The following is a 19,575-nucleotide window of genomic DNA, read 5'->3' as shown; positions in this document are numbered from 1 at the left end:
TAGAGATGGTGCGGAATGACCAGAAGAGAGTCGTGAACATAGTATTAATAATAAAGTCCAAGGGTTCACAGACTTTCCTGTCATGGCTGCCCACTGCTCACTAAGGGTGATGGTTAAAAGCAGAGGACAAATTTCGTTGTGTCACCATGTGCTGTGTTTCACAATCACTTCACTTTCACTTCACTTACTACCACTGTGTCCCTGATAAATTGTGTAAATGCATTTTAATATGTGTGTGTGCATGTGTGATGTTTGTATATGACAATGAAGTTATTCATTATGGAATCATTTATTAAATTGTAATATCAGCTTTAATACTGTATGTAATTGTATGATTCAGATGAGAGAGTAGTAAATTGTGGTAAATTCTGTAGAATTAAATAAAACCAGAGGTTTATTACGCTTACATTTGTTTTTAGAATGAACCAGTGGTGGAATTGGGGTAAAATAATGGTTTTTCGGGCTCAGGTGCGGAGGCAGCTCCTCTCGTGACGTCACGGCGTGGCGTGGCGTGGGGTGGTGGGGGCAGGAGTTTGGATCGGAGACGCGAGAGGCAAGAAGGGGCAAAGCAAAAAAAAAAAAAGAGAGAGAAGACGCGGTCCAACAGAAAGAGGGGAGGAAAGAAAGGTCGCCCCGGAGCGCCGACAGCGGCCACGACACGGCGACAGCAGGCGAGGATGCGGGCGGCGCTCCGGTAAGGCGCTCCCCGCTCTCCGGTCCCCGGTCCCCGGTCTCCGCCTTCGTAGTTGTCGGAATGGCCGGGGCCGGGAGATTTTATCGCGACCGGCCGCGTCTGCGGATGAAACTTTTCTCCTCTCTTCCGCCCCCGATTCCGGCCGTTTTAAACCCGCCGCGGGGTAACGCGGGCGCTACCGCGACGCCACACAAAGGCAGACGCAGCACTATTGTTCCCGCGGCGGAACGGAGCCGACGGGGGTCATTGTTCACAAAAAACGGCATTTAAAGAGCCCCGCCGCCGAGACCGTGGGCAGGTCACAAGTGGGCGCCGCGTGGAAACGCATTTATTCATCGTCCACTTTATTCACGGAGTTCTGCTGGGATGTGGCGTTATTCCCGAATATGATCATAAATTACGCTGACGGCGCTTCTGCCGCACATGCTGTTAACTTTCAACTTTATTTGATAAAATGTAAAGGTAAAACATTATTGGGTTAAAACATCGCCATTATTTATCTGCCCAGAACCTACAGATGCTATCGCAAGTGGAGCCGTAGAACCAGGTTCCTGCAGATTTTTTTAAATCTTTTTTTTAGCTTGGTGTTGGGTATTTGTTGTCATGTGGTAAAGTTTAGTAATAAACATATCTGAGGTTCTTATTTTTTGGCCCGTGTGTGGAATGGTACAGAGTGTTTGGTAGGACTTCAGGGTACTTTGTCATGAAGAGACACCTACCACAGTTGCAGCCTGGTGACATCATCTCACACCACACAGAGAGAAGCAGCAATGGAGCAGCGATTCCCCCCAACCCCCTTTTTTTGTGGTTGAACTGGTCTGCCCATAAACAAATCAAACAGTCTAAAGAGCACAAGCAATAGCGGCTGAGATGTCCTGTAGGGCAGTCCTGTAGGGCATCAGCGATGCTCTGAGTCTGAACCAATCAGTATTCTTCGAGGGCTTTAGCTCCGCCTTCCAGTTTCTGCCTAGCACCTTTTGTTACCCCAATAGAAGGCTAACCCAAAAATAAAAACTTGCAGAGATGCTCTTGTTCTGTCCTACATAATCATCAACTAACAATAATTAGTATTAGTTGCCATGGTGATCATTGTGCTTGGACTGCCGTGGTTAAACTTTATACCCGGATTGGAGAAGTGCAACACATTGATTTACGTTGTCCCCTCTCTCTGTCTCGGCGCAGCAGGAAATGGACATTAAGGGACAGCGTGGAAGTGAAGAAGGCCATCTGAGGCGCGGCGATTCCGGAAGAATTACTCCGGGGCTCATTAACTCACCGACACGAAAGCAGATCTAACGAGGCGTGATGTCCACCAGAGGGATTTATTTACCGCGGGGCGGGTCCCTCCTTTTATTCCTTCTCCGTAATGTAACTCAATTTGCCAAGACGGCCGAGAACTGGGGTCAGTCCGGTAGGAGTCTGCGGTGCTCCGCTGTATGCACAGAAGGCGCTGTCTGTGGGATGTTGCTATGGAAACACTTGCCCTGAGTTGTCTCCCGCCAGTTGCTTCGCCCTCGCTGGTATCTGAAGTGCGTGGAGCTGAAAGCATTTGGAGGGGCCGCTGCCGCATCTTTCTAAAACGCTTTATGAGCGCCGGCGGCTCGGTGGCAGTTTACAATGTGAACCGTGCCCTCCTGCAGCCTCGCTGACGTGGGTCCCGGAGGCAGGTCTGCGAGCGATGGCCCGACATGGCTACTCCTCGCCGGTCCGGTACGGGTTCGAGCTGGGAGGCCGCTTCCAGGACCTGCAGCCCCTGGGCAGCGGCGCGTCTGGACTGGTGCTGTCCGCTGCGGACACGAGGACGGGCCGCCGCGTGGCCGTGAAGAAGCTGGCGCTGCGGGACGCGGTCAGCACGAAGCACGCCCTGCGTGAGGTGAAGATCACGCGCCGCCTCCAGCACGAGAACGTGGTGAGGGTGTTCGAGGTGCTGGGGCCGTGGGGCCAGCCGCTGCCTCGTGACCTCGGCCAGCTGTCTGCCCTTTATGCTCTGCAGGAGTGCATGGAGACGGACTTGGCGCGTCTCCTTGAACAGGGGCCCTTGCCCGTTGAGCACGCCACCCTGCTCTTCTACCAGCTTCTGCGGGGCCTGAAGTTCATCCACTCTGCCAACGTGCTCCACCGCGACCTCAAGCCCGCCAACATCTTTCTCAACACTGAGCAGATGCTGCTAAAGATCGGGGATTTTGGCCTGGCACGAATTGTTGATCCACACTATTCACATAAGGTCAGTGTTTTAATGAAATATGGTTAAATATTGTTAATATTCACTCACTACCACTCAAAAGTTTAGGTTAACGTAGAAATGTCCTCCTTTTAGTGCATTAATAAAACATCACATGGGTCAAAACTCCAGTCCGGACCCTATTTATGTTGTAAAAGAGTTGTGGTTGGAAATGGTTGTGAAAAGCTTCACTGATGAGTAGAAACCTCTTTCTGACAAAGTAAGTACAGTTGAAACCAGCAGAACTGTTTAAAGAAGCTATAAACCAACCTTTTTTTACATGAAGAAAAATAAGTGCATTTCCAAGCGGCCCTAAACTTTATAACGGTGGTTCATGTATGCAGTTGGTACACGTTTTATTGGACATGTTCTATTTTCATCATAATAAGGTTAGTACATGCATACATATGATGGGTTTACAGAGTGCGCCTGCTGAGGTGATAGTGAGTAATAGTGAGTAGTTGCCTGAAACCTCCCGCCAGTCATGTCAGCTGTAATACCACAGTGTGCCTGCTGAGGTGATAGTGAGTAATTGTGAAGTATGGCTGCCTTTTGTGTTGCCTGAAACCTCCTGCCAGTCGTGTCAACTGTAATACCACAGTGCGCCTGCTGAGGAGATAGTGAGTAATAGTGAGTAGTTGCCTGAAACCTCCCACCCGTCGTGTCAGCTGTAATACCACAGTGCGCCTGCTGAGGTGATAGTGAGTAATTGTGAAGTATGGCTGCCTTTTGTGTTGCCTGAAACCTCCTGCCAGTCGTGTCACTTTACTTTACTTTACTTTATTTGGCAGACGCTTTTATCCAAAGCGACTTACAATGGGAAGACACCAGCAATTCTCGTTCGATTTCTATAGAATATCAAGTATACAAACTAAGAGCCCTGATAAGGCTTAGACTTGTCATTGAAGAACATGCTCGGAGAGTGTTGGGTGCTAGACTAAGAAAAATTATAATGTATTTATACATTTTGTATTTGTTTGTTAAATGTGTATGCATGTGTATGTGTTAAATTTGTCTGTAATATTTTTGGAATAAGAGGGTTTTCACCTTCTTCTTAAAAGTGGTGATAGTCTCGGCTAGTCATGTGGAGGAGGGCAGGTTGTTCCACCAGCCAGGGACAACAACGGAGAACAGACATGATTGGAATCGGAGACCCCGTGAAGAAGGAATTTTTAGTCTCCTTTCGTTTGCCGATCTGAGAGAGCGTGTAGGAGTGTATGTAGGTAGTAGTGTGTTGATGTAGGAGGGCGCAGTTCCATTTACAGCCCTGTAGGCAAGCATCAAGGATTTGAACTCAATGCGAGCAGCTACCGGGAGCCAGTGGAGGGAGGTAAGAAGAGGTGTAACATGGGTGTATTTTGGCTGATTGAAGATGAGACGGGCTGCCATATTTTGGACCATCTGGAGTGGTTTTATGGTGACTGCAGAGGCTCCAGCCAGGAGAGAGTTACAGTAGTCGAGTTTGGAGATGACCATTGCCTGGACGAGGAGCTGCGTAGCCTGTTGTGAGAGAAAAGGCCGAATCTTGCGAATGTTGTAGAGAGTGAACCTGCAGGATCTGGAGATCGCAGCAACATGATGGTTCAAACTCAGTTTGTTATCTATCCAAACCCCAAGGCTTTTTGCAGATGCCGTGGGTGTTAACAATAGCGATCCAATTTGAATTGAAAGGTTTTGCTGAGGAGAATTGTTGCCCGGAAAGATCAGAATCTCGGTTTTGGATAGGTTGAGTTGGAGGTGTCGCTCAGACATCCATGCCGATATGTCTGAGAGGCAGGCCGAAATTGTTGTTGCTATAGTAGCATCTTCTGGTGGGAATGACAGATAGAGCTGGGTGTCATCAGCATAAGAGTGATAGGAGAAGCCATGTGATTGGATGATGTGACCAAGTGAGCGAGTGTATATTGAGAATAGAAGGGGGCCAAGGACAGAGCCTTGTGGAACCCCTGTGGTTACCCTAGAGTGAAGTGAGTAATAGTGAGTAGTTGCCTGAAACCTCCCGCCTGTCATGTCAGCTTTAATAACACAGTGCGCCTGCTGAGGTGATAGTGAGTAATAGTGAGTAGTTGCCTGAAACCTCCCGCCAGTCGTGTCAGCTGTAATACCACAGTGCGCCTGCTGAGGTGATAGTGACTAATAGTGAGTAGTTGCCTGAAACCTTCCGCCCGTCGTGTCAGCTTTAATAACACAGTGCGCCTGCTGAGGTGATAGTGAGTAATAGTGAGTAGTTGCCTGAAACCTCCCGCCAGTCGTGTCAGCTGTAATACCACAGTGCGCCTGCTGAGGTGATAGTGAGTAATAGTGAGTAGTTTTCTGAAACCTCCCACCAGTCGTGTCAGTTGTAAAACCACAGTGCGCCTGCTGAGGTGATAGTGAGTATTAGTGAGTAGTTGCCTGAAAGCTCCCACCCGTCGTGTCAGCCTTAATAACACAGTGCGCCTGCTGAGGTGATTGTGACTAATAGTGAGTAGTTGCCTGAAACCTTCCTCCAGTCATGTCAGCTGTAATACCACAGTGTGCCTGCTAGGGTGATAGTGAGTAATAGTGAGTAGTTGCCTCACGACGGCCCGTCGTGTCAGCTTTAATACCACAGTGCGCCTGCTGAGGTGATAGTGAGTAATTGTGAAGTATGGCTGCCTTTTGTGTTGCCTGAAAACTCCCGCCTGTTGTGTCAGCTTTAATAACACAGTGCGCCTGCTGAGGTGATAGTGACTAATAGTGAGTAGTTGCCTGAAACCTTCCGCCCGTCGTGTCAGCTTTAATAACACAGTGTACCTGCTGAGGTGATAGTGACTAATAGTGAGTAGTTGCCTGAAACCTTCCGCCCGTCGTGTCAGCTTTAATAACACAGTGCGCCTGCTGAGGTGATAGTGACTAATAGTGAGTAGTTGCCTGAAACCTTCCGCCCGTCGTGTCAGCTTTAATAACACAGTGCGCCTGCTGAGGTGTTAGTGACTAATAGTGAGTAGTTGCCTGAAACCTCAGCTTTAATAACACAGCGCGCCTGCTGAGGTGATAGTGAGTAATAGTCAGTAGTTGCCTGAAACTTCCCGCCAGTCGTGTCAGCTGTAATATCATAGTGCGCCTGTTTAGGTGATAGTGACTAATAGTGAGTAGTTGCCTGAAACTTCCTGCCAGTCATGTCAGCTGTAATAACACAGTGCGCCTGCTGAGGTGATAGTGACTAATAGTGAGTAGTTGCCTGAAACTTCCCGCCAGTCATGTCAGCTGTAATACCACAATGCGCCTGCTGAGATGATAGTGAGTAATAGTGAGTAGTTACCTGAAACCTCCCACCCGTCGTGTCAGCTGTAATACCACAGTGCGTAATACCACCAGCTATAATACCACCTATGCATTGATTCTCTACATGATGCACAGGACGTTTTGATTACACAAGTTACTTTATCCCCATAACTAGTAGAGGTGTGAACCTTCACTGGTCTTACGATTTTATTCAATTATGATTATCAATGCCTCAATATTGATGCAGCACTATGCAGCGCATTAATTTTGTATTTAGTTACATAATCATATGTAACTAAATATTTTAGCCTTACCTGGCAAATATTTATCAACACAGAAAGCATTCATATTTGACAAGTAAGGCTAAAATATGAGGCTACGAATGCCACAAGAGCCAGTGAAAAGAGAGAACTCCCCATCACTAAGGGGCAGTGGTGGCCTAGCGGTTAAGGAAGCTCCCCCGTAATCAGAAGGTTGCCGTAATCAAATCTGCCAAGGTTCCACTGAGGTGCCACTGAGCAAAGCACCATCCCCACAAACTGCTCCCCGGGCAGAAGGTTTCATGGCTGCCCAAGTAGGGCTGCACGATTTGGGGAAAAAGACCTATTGCGATTATTGAGATCAATATTGCGATATGCGATTGCGATATGATAAAGGACACTTGCTTGTATATCAATGAAATGTCGCATACTAATAGTGAAATGTTTAATTTCAAAGTGAAACATACAAACTACTTATAACAACCTGAAATGCCCTGTGCTTTCAAAATATAATATTCTACAAAATTAAATAAATCACAAAAACTCTTTTACATTACTGTCGAACGACAAACCCTGGTAAGGCTAAACAAATGTTTTGATTATATTTGGCCATTATAAAATCCCGTATTATAGTTCTTATGTTTAACCAAAATGTTGTTTGGAGGCTGACTTGAATACAGGGATGCATAGCTTTGCTAGCTTAGCTAAGGTTAAGATGTGTAAACTGAGGTGAATTTCTTTAGGAAACCTTCAAAGTTTGAGAAAAGTTAACTAAACAGCTAAGAACAGTCTAAATAGTTAATGCCTAAGTTTAGCCAAAACGTTGTTTGGAGGCTGACTTGAACACAGGAATGCATAGCTTCGCTAGCTTAGCCTAGCTTAGCTAAGGTTAAGACTTATAAAACGGGATTTTTATAATGGCCAAATATATTCAAAACAATTGTCCAGCCTTACCTATGAAATGTAATCCCCGTGATCTGGTTTGGAGCGTACAGCGGTTTGTACAGCCCCAAGCAGCACAAGAGTGAGGCATTTTTTTTGCACTTCTCTCCATAGACATGTATATGCTTCACGCCACAGCAGAGCCTATCGCAATATGGCGGCGACGTTGACGTACGATGCAGCGCGTCATGCGCCATCTAACCATATGTCTCCGAATCGAAAGTCATGTGACCAAATACGTCACATCCGACTGAAGTGAATGACAACTTTAAGAGAATGGATCGGATATGTTGCCGATCCAATCCATGTACTAATCATTTAAATCACAGCTTTTCGCGTTCATGTAATCGCACAGACTGACATCGCGATTACGATTGCGATTAGATTAATCGTGCAGCACTATCACCAAGGATGATGGTTAACACATTTCATTGTGTCAACATGTGCAGATTATAATGGGTGTCAAAACTGTGCGACAGTTTTTTTATATGTGAACTTGATATTTGTCTATATCATTCCCTACCTTACTTCCAGCTGTTGGTCACAGCTTCATTTGGTCAATTATCCTTTCATTCATCATTATAATCTGCACAGTGCAGCGGGCAGCCCAATGTTTACATGAGAAATAGTAAAAACAGCATCAAGCACGAGCTCTGTCTGGAAGTATTTCGGAGATTGACCAGATGAATGGGGAAAACCAAGTGTTGTGGACAAGCCTGATTACAAAAAGTGCTTCAAAGTCGTCACTATCAACGCAAGCTGCACAGCAAATTTAGCAAAGCATTTGAAACAATCCGAGTTTTGAGAGGAGAGTAAAGTTTTTGTTCAAATGTAATATGAATATTTTAATTGCCACTGTAAAGCAATAGTTGAAGTAAGTTAAATCTAAGAATGACTGCGTCTTTGCTCAAAAACATGAAAATACATTTCTTTCATTTATTTATCGATATATATATATATATTTATTAATTATTTTTTTAAATGAATTAATTCTTCATCTCTTAATTTTGAATATTAAAAAAGTATTTTTACGAAATTATTAAAAAGTTCCAGTGATTGTTTTTTGTCTCCCCCTGTAGTATCACAATTAGTACAGAGTAAAATCTTTTGCATCAACGTCGAGTTTGGAATCCATGATGCCATGTGCCCTAACAATGTTTCCAAGGAAAATCTCTGCTATATTTGACATAACATTCTTTTGATTATAAGCATCCTTCTTTCAGCACTAAACCCACCTTCACTTCATTTTAAAATACATTGTCATTAGAATGCAGCTCCAATCAGTTGTAGTAACGTTTTGTTTACTCCAGGCCTTGAAAATAATTATTTTCAATTCCCCAATGGTGAGACATTTAGCCTCTCTTATCATCCTTCTCAATGTTTGAGAACCATGGGTTCACTTCCAGGCAAGTTTAATACAATTCCAGTTGATGACATTAGCATTCATATTTGTAACCCACAAAGTTCAATCAACAGAATGGTACTGTAAAAAGGCACATTTATGACCATGTGGTGTTGGAGAAGAGAATAGAGTGTGTAGAAAAAACTCTTTCTCCCTCCACACAAAGCACTGTATTCAACCACTCCAATTTGATGTTACCTGGCAGAAAGAGGCATGGCACAACAGAGGTTAGAAATGAACAGTTTCTAATTTATTAACACCGGTAAATAATTATTGTAGTTACATGTGAATATTGAATGTAAAAAGGTACCAAGGTTACAGAGAAAGTAAACATGAGAAGAAAGAGTAAAGAGGGAGAAGAGAAAGAGAAGGGAAAGAGAGGGAAACCCCCCTGAGCAAGATAGCTCAGAGGTCCCTTTTCCACATGTGTGCAGACATTTATACCCCTGGCCTACAGGAAGTTGTCACTGGCCTACAGGAAGTTGTCACTGGCCTACAGGAAGTTGTCACTGACCAATCAGAACCTGTTGTTTCTGATGTCACGCCCCCGGTGCCTCCCATTTGGTGAAGACAAAGAGGGTGGGCGGTCCTGACGGCTGATACTTCGCACGTTGACGTCGGACAAAAGACATGTAAAAACCGGGGTGTCGAATCTTCACCCACAACCGTCGACACAGGAATGTTACACTTCCCCCTGCAGACATCTGTTATGCAAGACAAAGCAGGCTCCCGCGATGTCCATTCTTACAGTACTTGAACAAATGGGGATTTTTTTTTTCTACCCCATTCACTCATTTTATAAGGGGTGTCAATAATGGTGGAAGATGGTGTATTTAGTATGATTTTAACAATAATGGCCTAAAGTAGCTGTTTACTTCATGCACTATGAGACAAGCTGCCAACAAAGGACACCTCTGTCCTTTGACCTCCGGATGAGCGTTGATGATGGATTTGGGCTCATGCTGACTGGAGCATGAGGACATTGAGCACTTTGTTATCCTCTGGGAACATCTTTTCACCACATGTACAGTATAGAGACACACAGCCACCCCATTGTTGGCACTACAGAATCCTGACCACACTGTTATTTCTGTCCTTGTGACCATCACCCATCTTCTTTGCTTCTACGTCCACCCCTTGAACCCCCGCCAGTCCATCCTGCCTCTGACAAAGCCCCCCATTCACACGGCCCCTGCTGCCCAGCTAGGGTTACACACTGTGTTCCGTGCCATAATAAACCTGCACAATGAAGCAGTAAATTGCCACATTAATCTTTCAGATCATAATCAGTCTCAAGACAGGATGGTAAATCAGTTTGACTATTTGTGTTTGTGCTGTGTGTGTGTTTGAGAGAGAGTGTGTGCATGTGTGTTACAATAGATGATAGTGTTTAGCGAGGTTATGAAACTATTAATTCAGGGACGTGCTAAAAGGCACTCATTCCCACTTATGCAACACACACACACACACACACACACCTCATGAACAAAATCACACAAATACACAAAAATGCTTCCCTGATTATATGATAATGTTACTGATTACTGATGTTCAAAGTTCTGACCACTAGTTAGTAGGGGTGTTGAGTATAATCGATGCATCGCGATGCAGAAATGGACGATATTGAATCGATGGTGTGCAGAACATAATTCACGTTGGTGATTTTCTGGCGGCGGTATAAAAGTCCTTAGTGACTGTGGTGGCTAGCGCCGCTGTGGGAGCGCGCAGGAAAAAAACGATATTTCTCCAGAGAGTGTCCAGAGATGTACAACACCACATTATCGTCTTACCAAGAGTTTGAAAAAAACCCCGCGGTCAGCGGTTCCCAACAGCTAGGGAAAGAAAGAGAAGGGGTGGTAGTAGCCTAGTGAACCAGAAGACCCAGGTTCAAATCCCACTTACTACCATCGTGTCCCTGAGCAAGACACTTAACCCTAAGGGGGACTTAACCCAGGGGGACTGTCCCTGTAACTTCTGATTGTAAGTCGCTCTGGATAAGGGCATCTGATAAATGTTGTAAATGTTAGAAAGAAAGTGAAGTGATTGAACACTGTTCATCTGGTCGATCTCCGAAATACTTCCAGATGGAGCTTGTGCTTGATGCTGTTTTTAGTGTTTAGTATTTCTCATGTAAACATTGGGTTGCCCGCTGCAATGCCTGTTGAAAATTGTTGTAGTCTGCCGGCACTCTCTGCGAACCGTCAGATGCAAGAATGTAAGTATCGATACCAGTGCTAATTGATATCAAAATCGATACTACATTTTATCATCTGAGAACTGATTTTTTGGACAACAAGAAACCTGACTTCCTTCACCAGGAAAACTGGGTCCTCACTCGGTGTCCCAGCAGGATAATGATCTGAAATACATGTCAAATCAACCCTGTAAATCTGACCCCAACTGAGCCCATGTGAGTGGGCTCAGGACCGTGGGTGATCAGTCTCAGATGCCTTGCTCTGTACTTGCTCTGTACTTTCCAACCTTTCCAAGTACCGGCGTATTGTACAGACAGTAGTCGAGTAATCAGTGCGGATGGTGAAATACATTGTTTATCAGACATATTTTCTGCTGATGACAGTGCACATGGTGGAAGACCAACTTTGTACAATTTTTATTGTTGTTTAAGCAAAAACAGAATTAATATATTCTACTATCCTACAACAACATGCATGGTGTGGATGTTCCGTGTCAGATTTACTCCCAAAGCAGTCGCGTTTTGAATTTTCACTCAAATACCAGTGTGTGCATTTGTTGTAGGCCACTTTAAAAACACGTTGCGCTACCCAAATGTGATGGTTAAAAGCAGAGGGCTCATTTCATTGTGTCACCGTGTGCTGTGCTGCAGTGTATCACAATGACAATCACTTCACTTTCATTGTATTGCAGGCCTCTCTGTGATCCGCACCAATAATAACAGCAGTAATTATGAATTACTATGATATCTACAAAATATCTCAATGCAACTCACTTACTACCACTTACTACCATTGTGTCCCTGAGCAAGACTCTTAACCCCGAGTGTCTCCAGTAGGACTGTCCCCTTAACTTCTGATTGTAAGACACTTTGGATAAGGGCGTCTGGTAAATGCTGTAAATGTCAAATGAACTGAAATTGTGAGTGCCTCTAATAATGCAATTATTAGGCGAGCCAGTGGCACAGGATTATTAAGGATGGTCCTGTGTTGAAATTTGAATGAGGTGCAGGATACCACCTCCTCTTTGGACCGTGATTAACCAATTTTGTCATGTGCCTCAGTTCCTCATCACCTCTATTTAACTCCGACCGGACATGAGAACATTCAGTCTTGTACATCCTGTGCCTGGCATGGAACTTTATAGTCTCACAGCAAAACCGGGATCCACATGGGACTCGGGCACGCTGAGCCGAGAGCGTCACAGAGATCAGCGTACGCGGTGACAGCTCATCAAACAGCCCCGCAGTCAAAGAACGTCTTGTTCGAATGCTGCCTTTATACCCCAACCCGCAGCGTGAGAGTGCTTAATAAAATAAGCCCCCGTGCTGGTGCCGGAGCGTTGCATAAAATCAGCCCTGTCCGAGTGTGTGTGTTTGAGGGTACAGGCTCTGAATGAACCTGATGGATCCCACCGACTGAACAGCTGGATGGAGACCAGCCCCAGTTGGCGGCAGCTCATCCTGATGGCTTGAATATTTGCGCTAGATCACCTCTCTTCCTCTCCCCACTGAGCGCGCCCAGCCAGACATCACAAATAATTCATCACCTGGACTCGGGCTGCGTGGGTGGTGGGAACGGAGAGATGAGGCGAGGGAGGGGAGCGAAAGAAGAGCGAGAAGTAGGGTGGCACCGACATGAAAGATTGAACACGGCACTCCATCATTTCCTGTCAAGAAAAGCAAGTGATTAACAGTCGTGCTAACGCCCTGATCCACCTCTGGACACAACCTGAAATAATCAGCTTGTCCATGCGGTTCTTTCTGCAAACCGCTGTCCGTACGACTGGGAAAGCTGTTGTGAAGACTAGAATTGTAGGAGCAAGACAAGTTTTCCCCGCGGGTGGTTTCGTCTGCGAACTGAATAATTGAAGATCAACTAGAAATGCAATTTCAGACTTTTACAGGCTGATGTCCCAGAAGCAGCCTACCGATGGGCATTTTGAATTCCAAGATTCCGTTTAAGAAGTTTATTTCTTACTTGCTCAGTTATAGACGTAGAACATGCAGTGAAACGTAACCCCTGAGCGCTCCAACAGAGACTGTGCATATAGGTTTATAAAAAAGGATCAACTGGACTATCGATGACATGGCCAGGCACGGTTTCCCCCAAATCCTTCAGGCATCTGCTAGAAAGCTGAAGATGAAGAGAGTGTTCACCCGTCAACAAAGCACACATCCAAATCCGCCAAGCAATTGCCTGGCCGTAAGACAAGTTTCGCCATGGTCCAGCTCCAGCCCAGACAATAGAAAAACGAGATACGCTCATGTGTACACTTATTTGATTATTTGAATCTATGTTACTTAAATAATGTGGGTCAACAAAGAAAAAAACGACCCCTATTTACAGCATTCACCAGACGCCCTTATCCAGAGCGACTTACAATCAGTAGTTACAGGGACAGTCCCCCCCTGGAGACACTCGGGGTTAAGTGTCTTGCTCAGGGACACAATGGTAGTAAGTGGGGTTTGAACGTTTGGTGAGTGCATTTTCCGGCTTATTGGAGCGAATCAGAGCACCAGCGTTCGGTCGGCTGTGCGTTACGATGACGTTAAATGAACGCTGCATGCGATGTTTTCTGGAACACGTATTAGAACATCCATGTGGACGAGGCCTTACAGAAGACGGTTCTAGATGGTGAAACGTCTGATTGACTGTTCTTTACAACTGCTGCTCTTTATGTTCCATCAGAGGTGTGTGGAGGAGTTTCTCAGAGACAGGATGACTGGAATGACCCGAAATTAAACCCACATCTCCTCTTTAGTATTCAAAAAGTGTCATCGATTAATGCAGTTACAGGACGTAAAGACACAGAACAGCTCTTTGTTGCCGTGTCCTTCAGGGGTACCTGTCGGAGGGACTGGTGACGAAATGGTACCGCTCTCCTCGTCTGCTCCTCTCTCCAAACAACTACACCAAGGCCATTGACATGTGGGCGTCCGGCTGCATCCTGGCAGAGATGCTAACAGGGCGGATGCTGTTTGCAGGTATGGACGTCACAAATTCAGAGAGTCTTTTCTATTTTGTTCCTTGACTGTCTGGATTACATGTTTACATCAAATTAATTAGTGAATTGAATTTCAAGCCAATGAATATGATTCAACCTCTTATCTGCAAAGGCCCCAGCGTGTGCAGGTTTTTTGGGGTGACCTTTAGCTTAGCTGATGAGTATACCGTTTAGACCCACCAGCTCGACAATGCCCTTTAAATACTGTAGTACAGTGGGAGTTGTTGGAAAAAAATTCTGGGTAAGACTTGAGTGTCTCCAGGGGGACTGTCCCTGTAACTGATTGTAATTCATTCTGGATAAGGGCGTCTGGTAAATGCTGTAAATATAATTATGACACATAATGTGGATGTGGGCAAGATCATCTGTGAACTGGAACATGTACTGTATATAAGGGTCAAAGCCATAGTGCTCAATTCAGTCGGATTTCACATCTAATGATGGATTCAGCATGGCTTTGTGGGAGAAGGGCGTGGTTTGTGTCATTGTGTGGAAGTATTAAATGTGAATAATCTGATGTATGAAATGCACATTGAAATTTGTTGACAGTGAATTTGAGTACATTCTGAAAATTCAGTTAACTTTTCAAACATTTGAAAGCAGGAGGGAGTCTTTTATTCTTGTCATCGTTCCTGTAGTGCCCCCTGTTGGCACATGCTAGATGTTTCATTTGAACTCTTTTTCATCTTCTGTTCAGACAAAGATTGTAGATTTGGACATTGGCCATTTGTGAAACAATATTGACTTGTTTATAGAATTTAAAAAGGAATTAAAAAAAAAAACTATTTGCAAGTGGGTTGACAAAAGTTTAGATTGCAAACAAGTCAATGTTACTACATGATACCTGATCCAAACTGAACAATAATGACAATTTAATCCTGTTCAAAAATCAACATTTTTGGACAGTACTACAGTACCTACTATTTGTTAAACACTTTGATGGCACAATGGATATACAAGTTTTAATTAAACTAAAATGTAACTAAATTGTGGTTTTGTCCTTTTGTGTGTGTGTTTTTTCCAGGGGCTCATGAGCTGGAGCAGATGCAGTTGATCCTGGACACAGTGCCTGTCCTCAGGGAGGAGGATCGGCAGGAGCTGCTCCAGGTCATGCCCTCTTACGTCAGCCAGGGCTGGGAGGTTAGGAGGTCACTACGGGATCTGTTACCTGAGGTGGAACCAGAGGGTGAGAAACTGTTCATCACCGCCCTGGGGTTATTCTCCTGTTGGCCAACCCTGTATCTTAAAGGAACAGTGTGTCAGTTTTCATAGTTTTTATTCCCTTACAGTGACTGTTTTACTAAACCAAGACAATTTAGAAGACCAAAGAGCATAGACTCCACAATGCATGCTTTGCATTACTTTATTGGGTCCTTAGTTTTATTAACTCACCATTATTCTCTTGGTAATATTGAGCCTTCACTGTGTATATCACTTATTGGGACTTGTTTTCAGTTACCTCGAGTTCATACACCATTTTAGCTTTGTGGATTAACAAATTATCTCTTTCTTCCATGTTTTCATATTTGTCACAGCTATTGACTTCCTAGAACGCATTTTGACGTTTAATCCCATGGATCGTCTGACAGCTGAAGCAGCCCTTTCCCACTCGTTCCTGCGGCACTACTCCTGTCCCCAGGATGAGCCTGTCTCGCCACAGCCCTTCCGCATCGAGGACGAGCTGGACGACAGTCTAGTCACAGAGCACAGTCCAGCCCTGGTTTCTCACTGCCCTGGGTAGGAGATCTGCTCACTGTAGGAATATATATCCATTGCATACACAGAAGGTCACTTTAAAAAAAACCTGCCACAAAGGAGCGTGTAAGAGTAACTCAAGGGTGCTTATTAACCTCCATATCGTAGTGTTCATTTTATGATTAATAGCTAATTGATCTAGTTCTAGTACTTCTAGTTCTGGTCCCACTTTAATCAAGTTAAAATTATGGCATTACGGAAAAAAGTAATTTTTCAGTAACAGGACATCTAACCAGTTACTCTTTCTTTTGTCACAGCACAGTTGCAATTACTGACATTTACATTTTCATTTACACTTAAGGCATTTGGCAAATGCCCTTATCCAGAGAAATTTGCAACGTGACAATAGCAGATGGCGCGTCCTACGACAATAGCATCCTTCCAGGCTCTAAGCCACAAGAACGACATTTTTAATTTCTTTGATTAGGGTTGAGACAACCGCATAAATGATGATGATTGGTTTAGGTTGAGTTAAACTTGATAAGCCAATCAGATGCAGAGGTGGGCGGGTCTTTACACAATCTCACATGCACAGGAGTGATACGGTAATGGCAAGTTCCAAAGAAGCATTTTTACAGACATGACTTTTCTCCTGTTAGGATTAAAATGTATATGTTACTACAAAGCGCTTTAGACCCCTGACTCTTAACCGTGTTTAGATCAGTGGACTTATATAGGACACTGATAGAATTTGAATCATAAGTAGTACTGTTGTGCAGCTTGCTTAGATACATTTTAAAATACATCATTTAGATTACCATCATAGTAAACTAACGCTATGAAATTTAGCCGTTTTATGATTATGAATGATAACTCACTATATCAAGCTATCACTATATCAAGCCATCATAGTAAACTAACGCTATGAAATTTAGCCGTTTTATGATTATGAATGATAACTCACTATATCAAGCTATCACTATATCAAGCCATCATAGTAAACTAACGCTATGAAGTTTAGCCGTTTTATGATTATGAATGATAACTCACTATATCAAGCTATTAAAATACTACCGGTCATTAAGGATTTCTTTGTTGGTTTTAAATGTGCATTTTCAGTTGTGAGAGCAGCCTGTCACCAGACCTGTGCTGGCAGCAGCAGTCCCGGTGTGAGTGCATGCAGAGCATCTCGGAGATGGGTGACACAGAGGGAGAAGAAGTGCAGAAGGACCCTAGGGCCAACTCTTCCCCTCTGCTGGAGGAAGCTCAGGTGGACCCTCGCAAGTATTCCCTCAGCAGCTCGGCAGAGCGCTACCTGGAGCAGTCGCACTCCTCGCTGGATCGCGCCTGTGGGCTGCATGCCGAGCTGGACTGCGGCCGCTCCTGTGACTACAAGGTCGGCTCCCCGTCGTACCTGGATAAGATAGCGTGGAGGGAGGGCAAGCCTCAGCACTACTCCGAACCCAAGCTCATCCTGGACTTGTCGCATTGGAAGCGCAATGGCCTCCCTGGCCCGAGAGGGGGTGCTGTGGATCGCTTGTCCACAGAAGAAACTGGGGACCTCTTTCAGGAGATCTCCCAATGGGTGGAGAGCACCCAGTCTCGACTGCAGTCGCCGAGCCCACCTCTGGAACCCCTGTCAGCCCCGTCTTCTCCCCCACTTCCCCTCTCTCCCACCTTGCTCCCCAACGGCTCCCCCTACAGCCGACCGGCTGCCCTGCTGCATACCTCTGGGTTTGTGGGAGACGACAGCCGAATCAGCCCCTGCCATTTCTCATCCTCTCCACCATCTCTTCTGCCCTCCTCGCCTTCTTCTCCATCCTCGCAACCTTCCAACAATCTGTCCACTTCCAGCTGCCTTCAGATGGACCACGCGCCTTCTGGAGCAGAACAGGGCCAGTTTGACTTGGATGTGTTCATTTCGCGAGCACTCAAACTCTGCAGTCAGGGCGAAGGGCTGGGAACGGAGCCAGGAAGCTCCAAACGAGCCAAAGTAAATGGCGTTCCAGGGCTATCGGACCACCCAGCACAGACTTCACCTTAGACGGTTCAACCTCATGGCTCCCACAGACAGCAAAGGGCAAGCACGTCCATGCGTCCTGGCCTGCTCAGGTGATGAGGCTCTTGTCTGTTAATTTCGGGGGTCAATAACAATGAAATGGGCGGGCTGTTATCATGGGTGATCATCCCTATCTAATGTGCTGCGGAGTCTTTATTGGCATGTGTTCTGCATGACGGGAATGTTTATTTCCACATCAAGCAGTTACGAGGAACGTGATCTTTTTTCTTGCGTTTATTTTTATGTTGGGGTGTACACAGTGGTGCAAAAAAAAGGTTTTGAACAGAAAAAAGTCAGTATGTCATTTCATTAGACAGGGAGTGTGGCTACTTACCAGGACTTGTCCAGGACTGTGAATGTATTTATTTCTTAATTTAATTGGCACCATGATTGTAGTATTTAGTATACGTACTGACCTTACTGTATGTTATTTGTACTGTGTTTAAATTATCCTGTCATTATTGAATTTTAGCTAATATAACATGAGTTACCACGGTCACTTTTGTGTTACAATTTGTAGCATTAAATATTAGTTCCGACAGCAATATCTGAGCACTCAGTAGAACACAATATGCATATTAGTAGCAGGGAAATAGAAATTAAAGGCAACAGGACTGATAATTAAGATGTTAATTAACTTATGGCTAATCAACCAATCAGTGGCTTGTCATTTAATGCCAAACTCATCACAGCGCTGAATTCTCTAACTCCACTGTTTAAACACTTTGTGCAATCATATTATTTACTGTATGTACACTAATATTACAAGGTATTTTAATGAATATGTCAAATGACATAATTAATTCAAACATACATTACATGCTATTAACACAGGACTCTCAAAGTCTTCACACTGCCAGAGAAGCTGTCGACCCTCCCTAAAGGACCCGCACTGGCGTGACACTGTAGCAAGACATTTTACATACCATTCAGCAATAATTCAATTAATTTCTGATAATAACTGGTGTTGCTTTTATTATTAATACTGTTTATTACTCTAATTTTGTAAAAAAAAACAATCTGTGCCTTTGTATCTTGCTGTGCTCTGTCTTTTAAATGCTTTTCCTTTAGCATGGCACATTCAGTGTTTAAACTTTGTAATAGAGGACTTGTATGTCTTAATGTGTTAAAGTTGTTTCAGCATTGCGTTTATTGGGCCTATTATATTTTTTGTAGGCCGTACTGTGTCTTGTCTTTACCTACTATTTTTACTTTTGCTACTAAGCAAGGGAAAAATTATAAACATTTTGCTGAATTATTTTGAGATTGCTTTGCCTGCAATGTCTAATTTTCAAAGACTGAGGGAATAGTAAATTATATTTGGTATCCTGTAGCTTAGGTTTTGTAATTAAGGGCATTCCAGTAATGCGATGATCATGCTAAATACAATATTTTAAAGGGGTTACATTTTTATTAATTTATATATTTAAAAAAGAAACTCTTCCATTCCATGGATGAACAAAACGCACTTTATTCTTATTCAGACTAATGCAACATACATCAGCATAGGTGAAAAAATATCCCCCTGGGACACCTGATCATTCTACCCGTATGAATGTTAAAGACATTGCATTCAAAATCTTTTGGAGTTTGCGGGAATTTGTGCCCATTCGTTCTTGAGAGCATATACGTCAGGGAAATTAAGTATTTGATAAACTGCCGGGTTTTTCAAGTTTTCCCGCTTACAAAGAATGGAGAGATATCTGTAATCTTTATCGAAGGTACACATCCAGAAAATCACATTGTTTGATTTTTTAAAAAATGCTTTGCATATTATTACATAAAATAAGTATTTAGATAGAATAGAAAAATAGAACTTAATATTGCACACACTGCAGAAGGGATTTTGGTTTACCT

General features: G+C 44.1%; 1 protein-coding gene across 2 annotated transcripts; it reads left to right on the top strand.

Annotated features, from left to right (window-relative positions):
- The first annotated feature begins 556 nt into the window (after positions 1-556).
- mapk4 (mitogen-activated protein kinase 4) lies at positions 557-18,982 on the top strand. 2 transcript variants are annotated; one of them, XM_028996141.1, is made up of 6 exons: positions 557-694; positions 1,877-2,918; positions 13,800-13,944; positions 14,989-15,150; positions 15,500-15,701; positions 16,779-18,982. In XM_028996141.1, exons 2-6 carry the CDS (start codon positions 2,373-2,375, stop codon positions 17,701-17,703), a joined length of 1,980 nt encoding a protein of 659 aa, XP_028851974.1. In that variant the 5' UTR covers positions 557-694; positions 1,877-2,372; the 3' UTR covers positions 17,704-18,982. The 2 variants fall into 2 exon arrangements, with proteins under 2 accessions (XP_028851974.1, XP_028851975.1); XM_028996142.1 differs by having other exon boundaries at positions 578-694; positions 1,880-2,918.
- Positions 18,983-19,575: the final 593 nt, after the last annotated feature.

This window comes from Denticeps clupeoides, chromosome 11 (genome assembly GCF_900700375.1).
Source record: "Denticeps clupeoides chromosome 11, fDenClu1.1, whole genome shotgun sequence".
Lineage (NCBI taxonomy): Eukaryota > Metazoa > Chordata > Actinopteri > Clupeiformes > Denticipitidae > Denticeps > Denticeps clupeoides.
Note: the sequence above shows the minus strand (reverse complement) of the source record. Positions and strands in the feature narration are given on the sequence as shown.

Coding starts and splice junctions, on each gene's coding strand:
- mapk4 (XM_028996141.1), top strand. CDS start 2,373: ATGGCCCGACATGGCTACTCCTCGCCGGTCCGGTACGGGTTCGAGCTG. Junction 2,919..13,799: donor ATCCACACTATTCACATAAG/GTCAGTGTTTTA, acceptor CGTGTCCTTCAG/GGGTACCTGTCGGAGGGACT. Junction 13,945..14,988: donor AGGGCGGATGCTGTTTGCAG/GTATGGACGTCA, acceptor TGTTTTTTCCAG/GGGCTCATGAGCTGGAGCAG.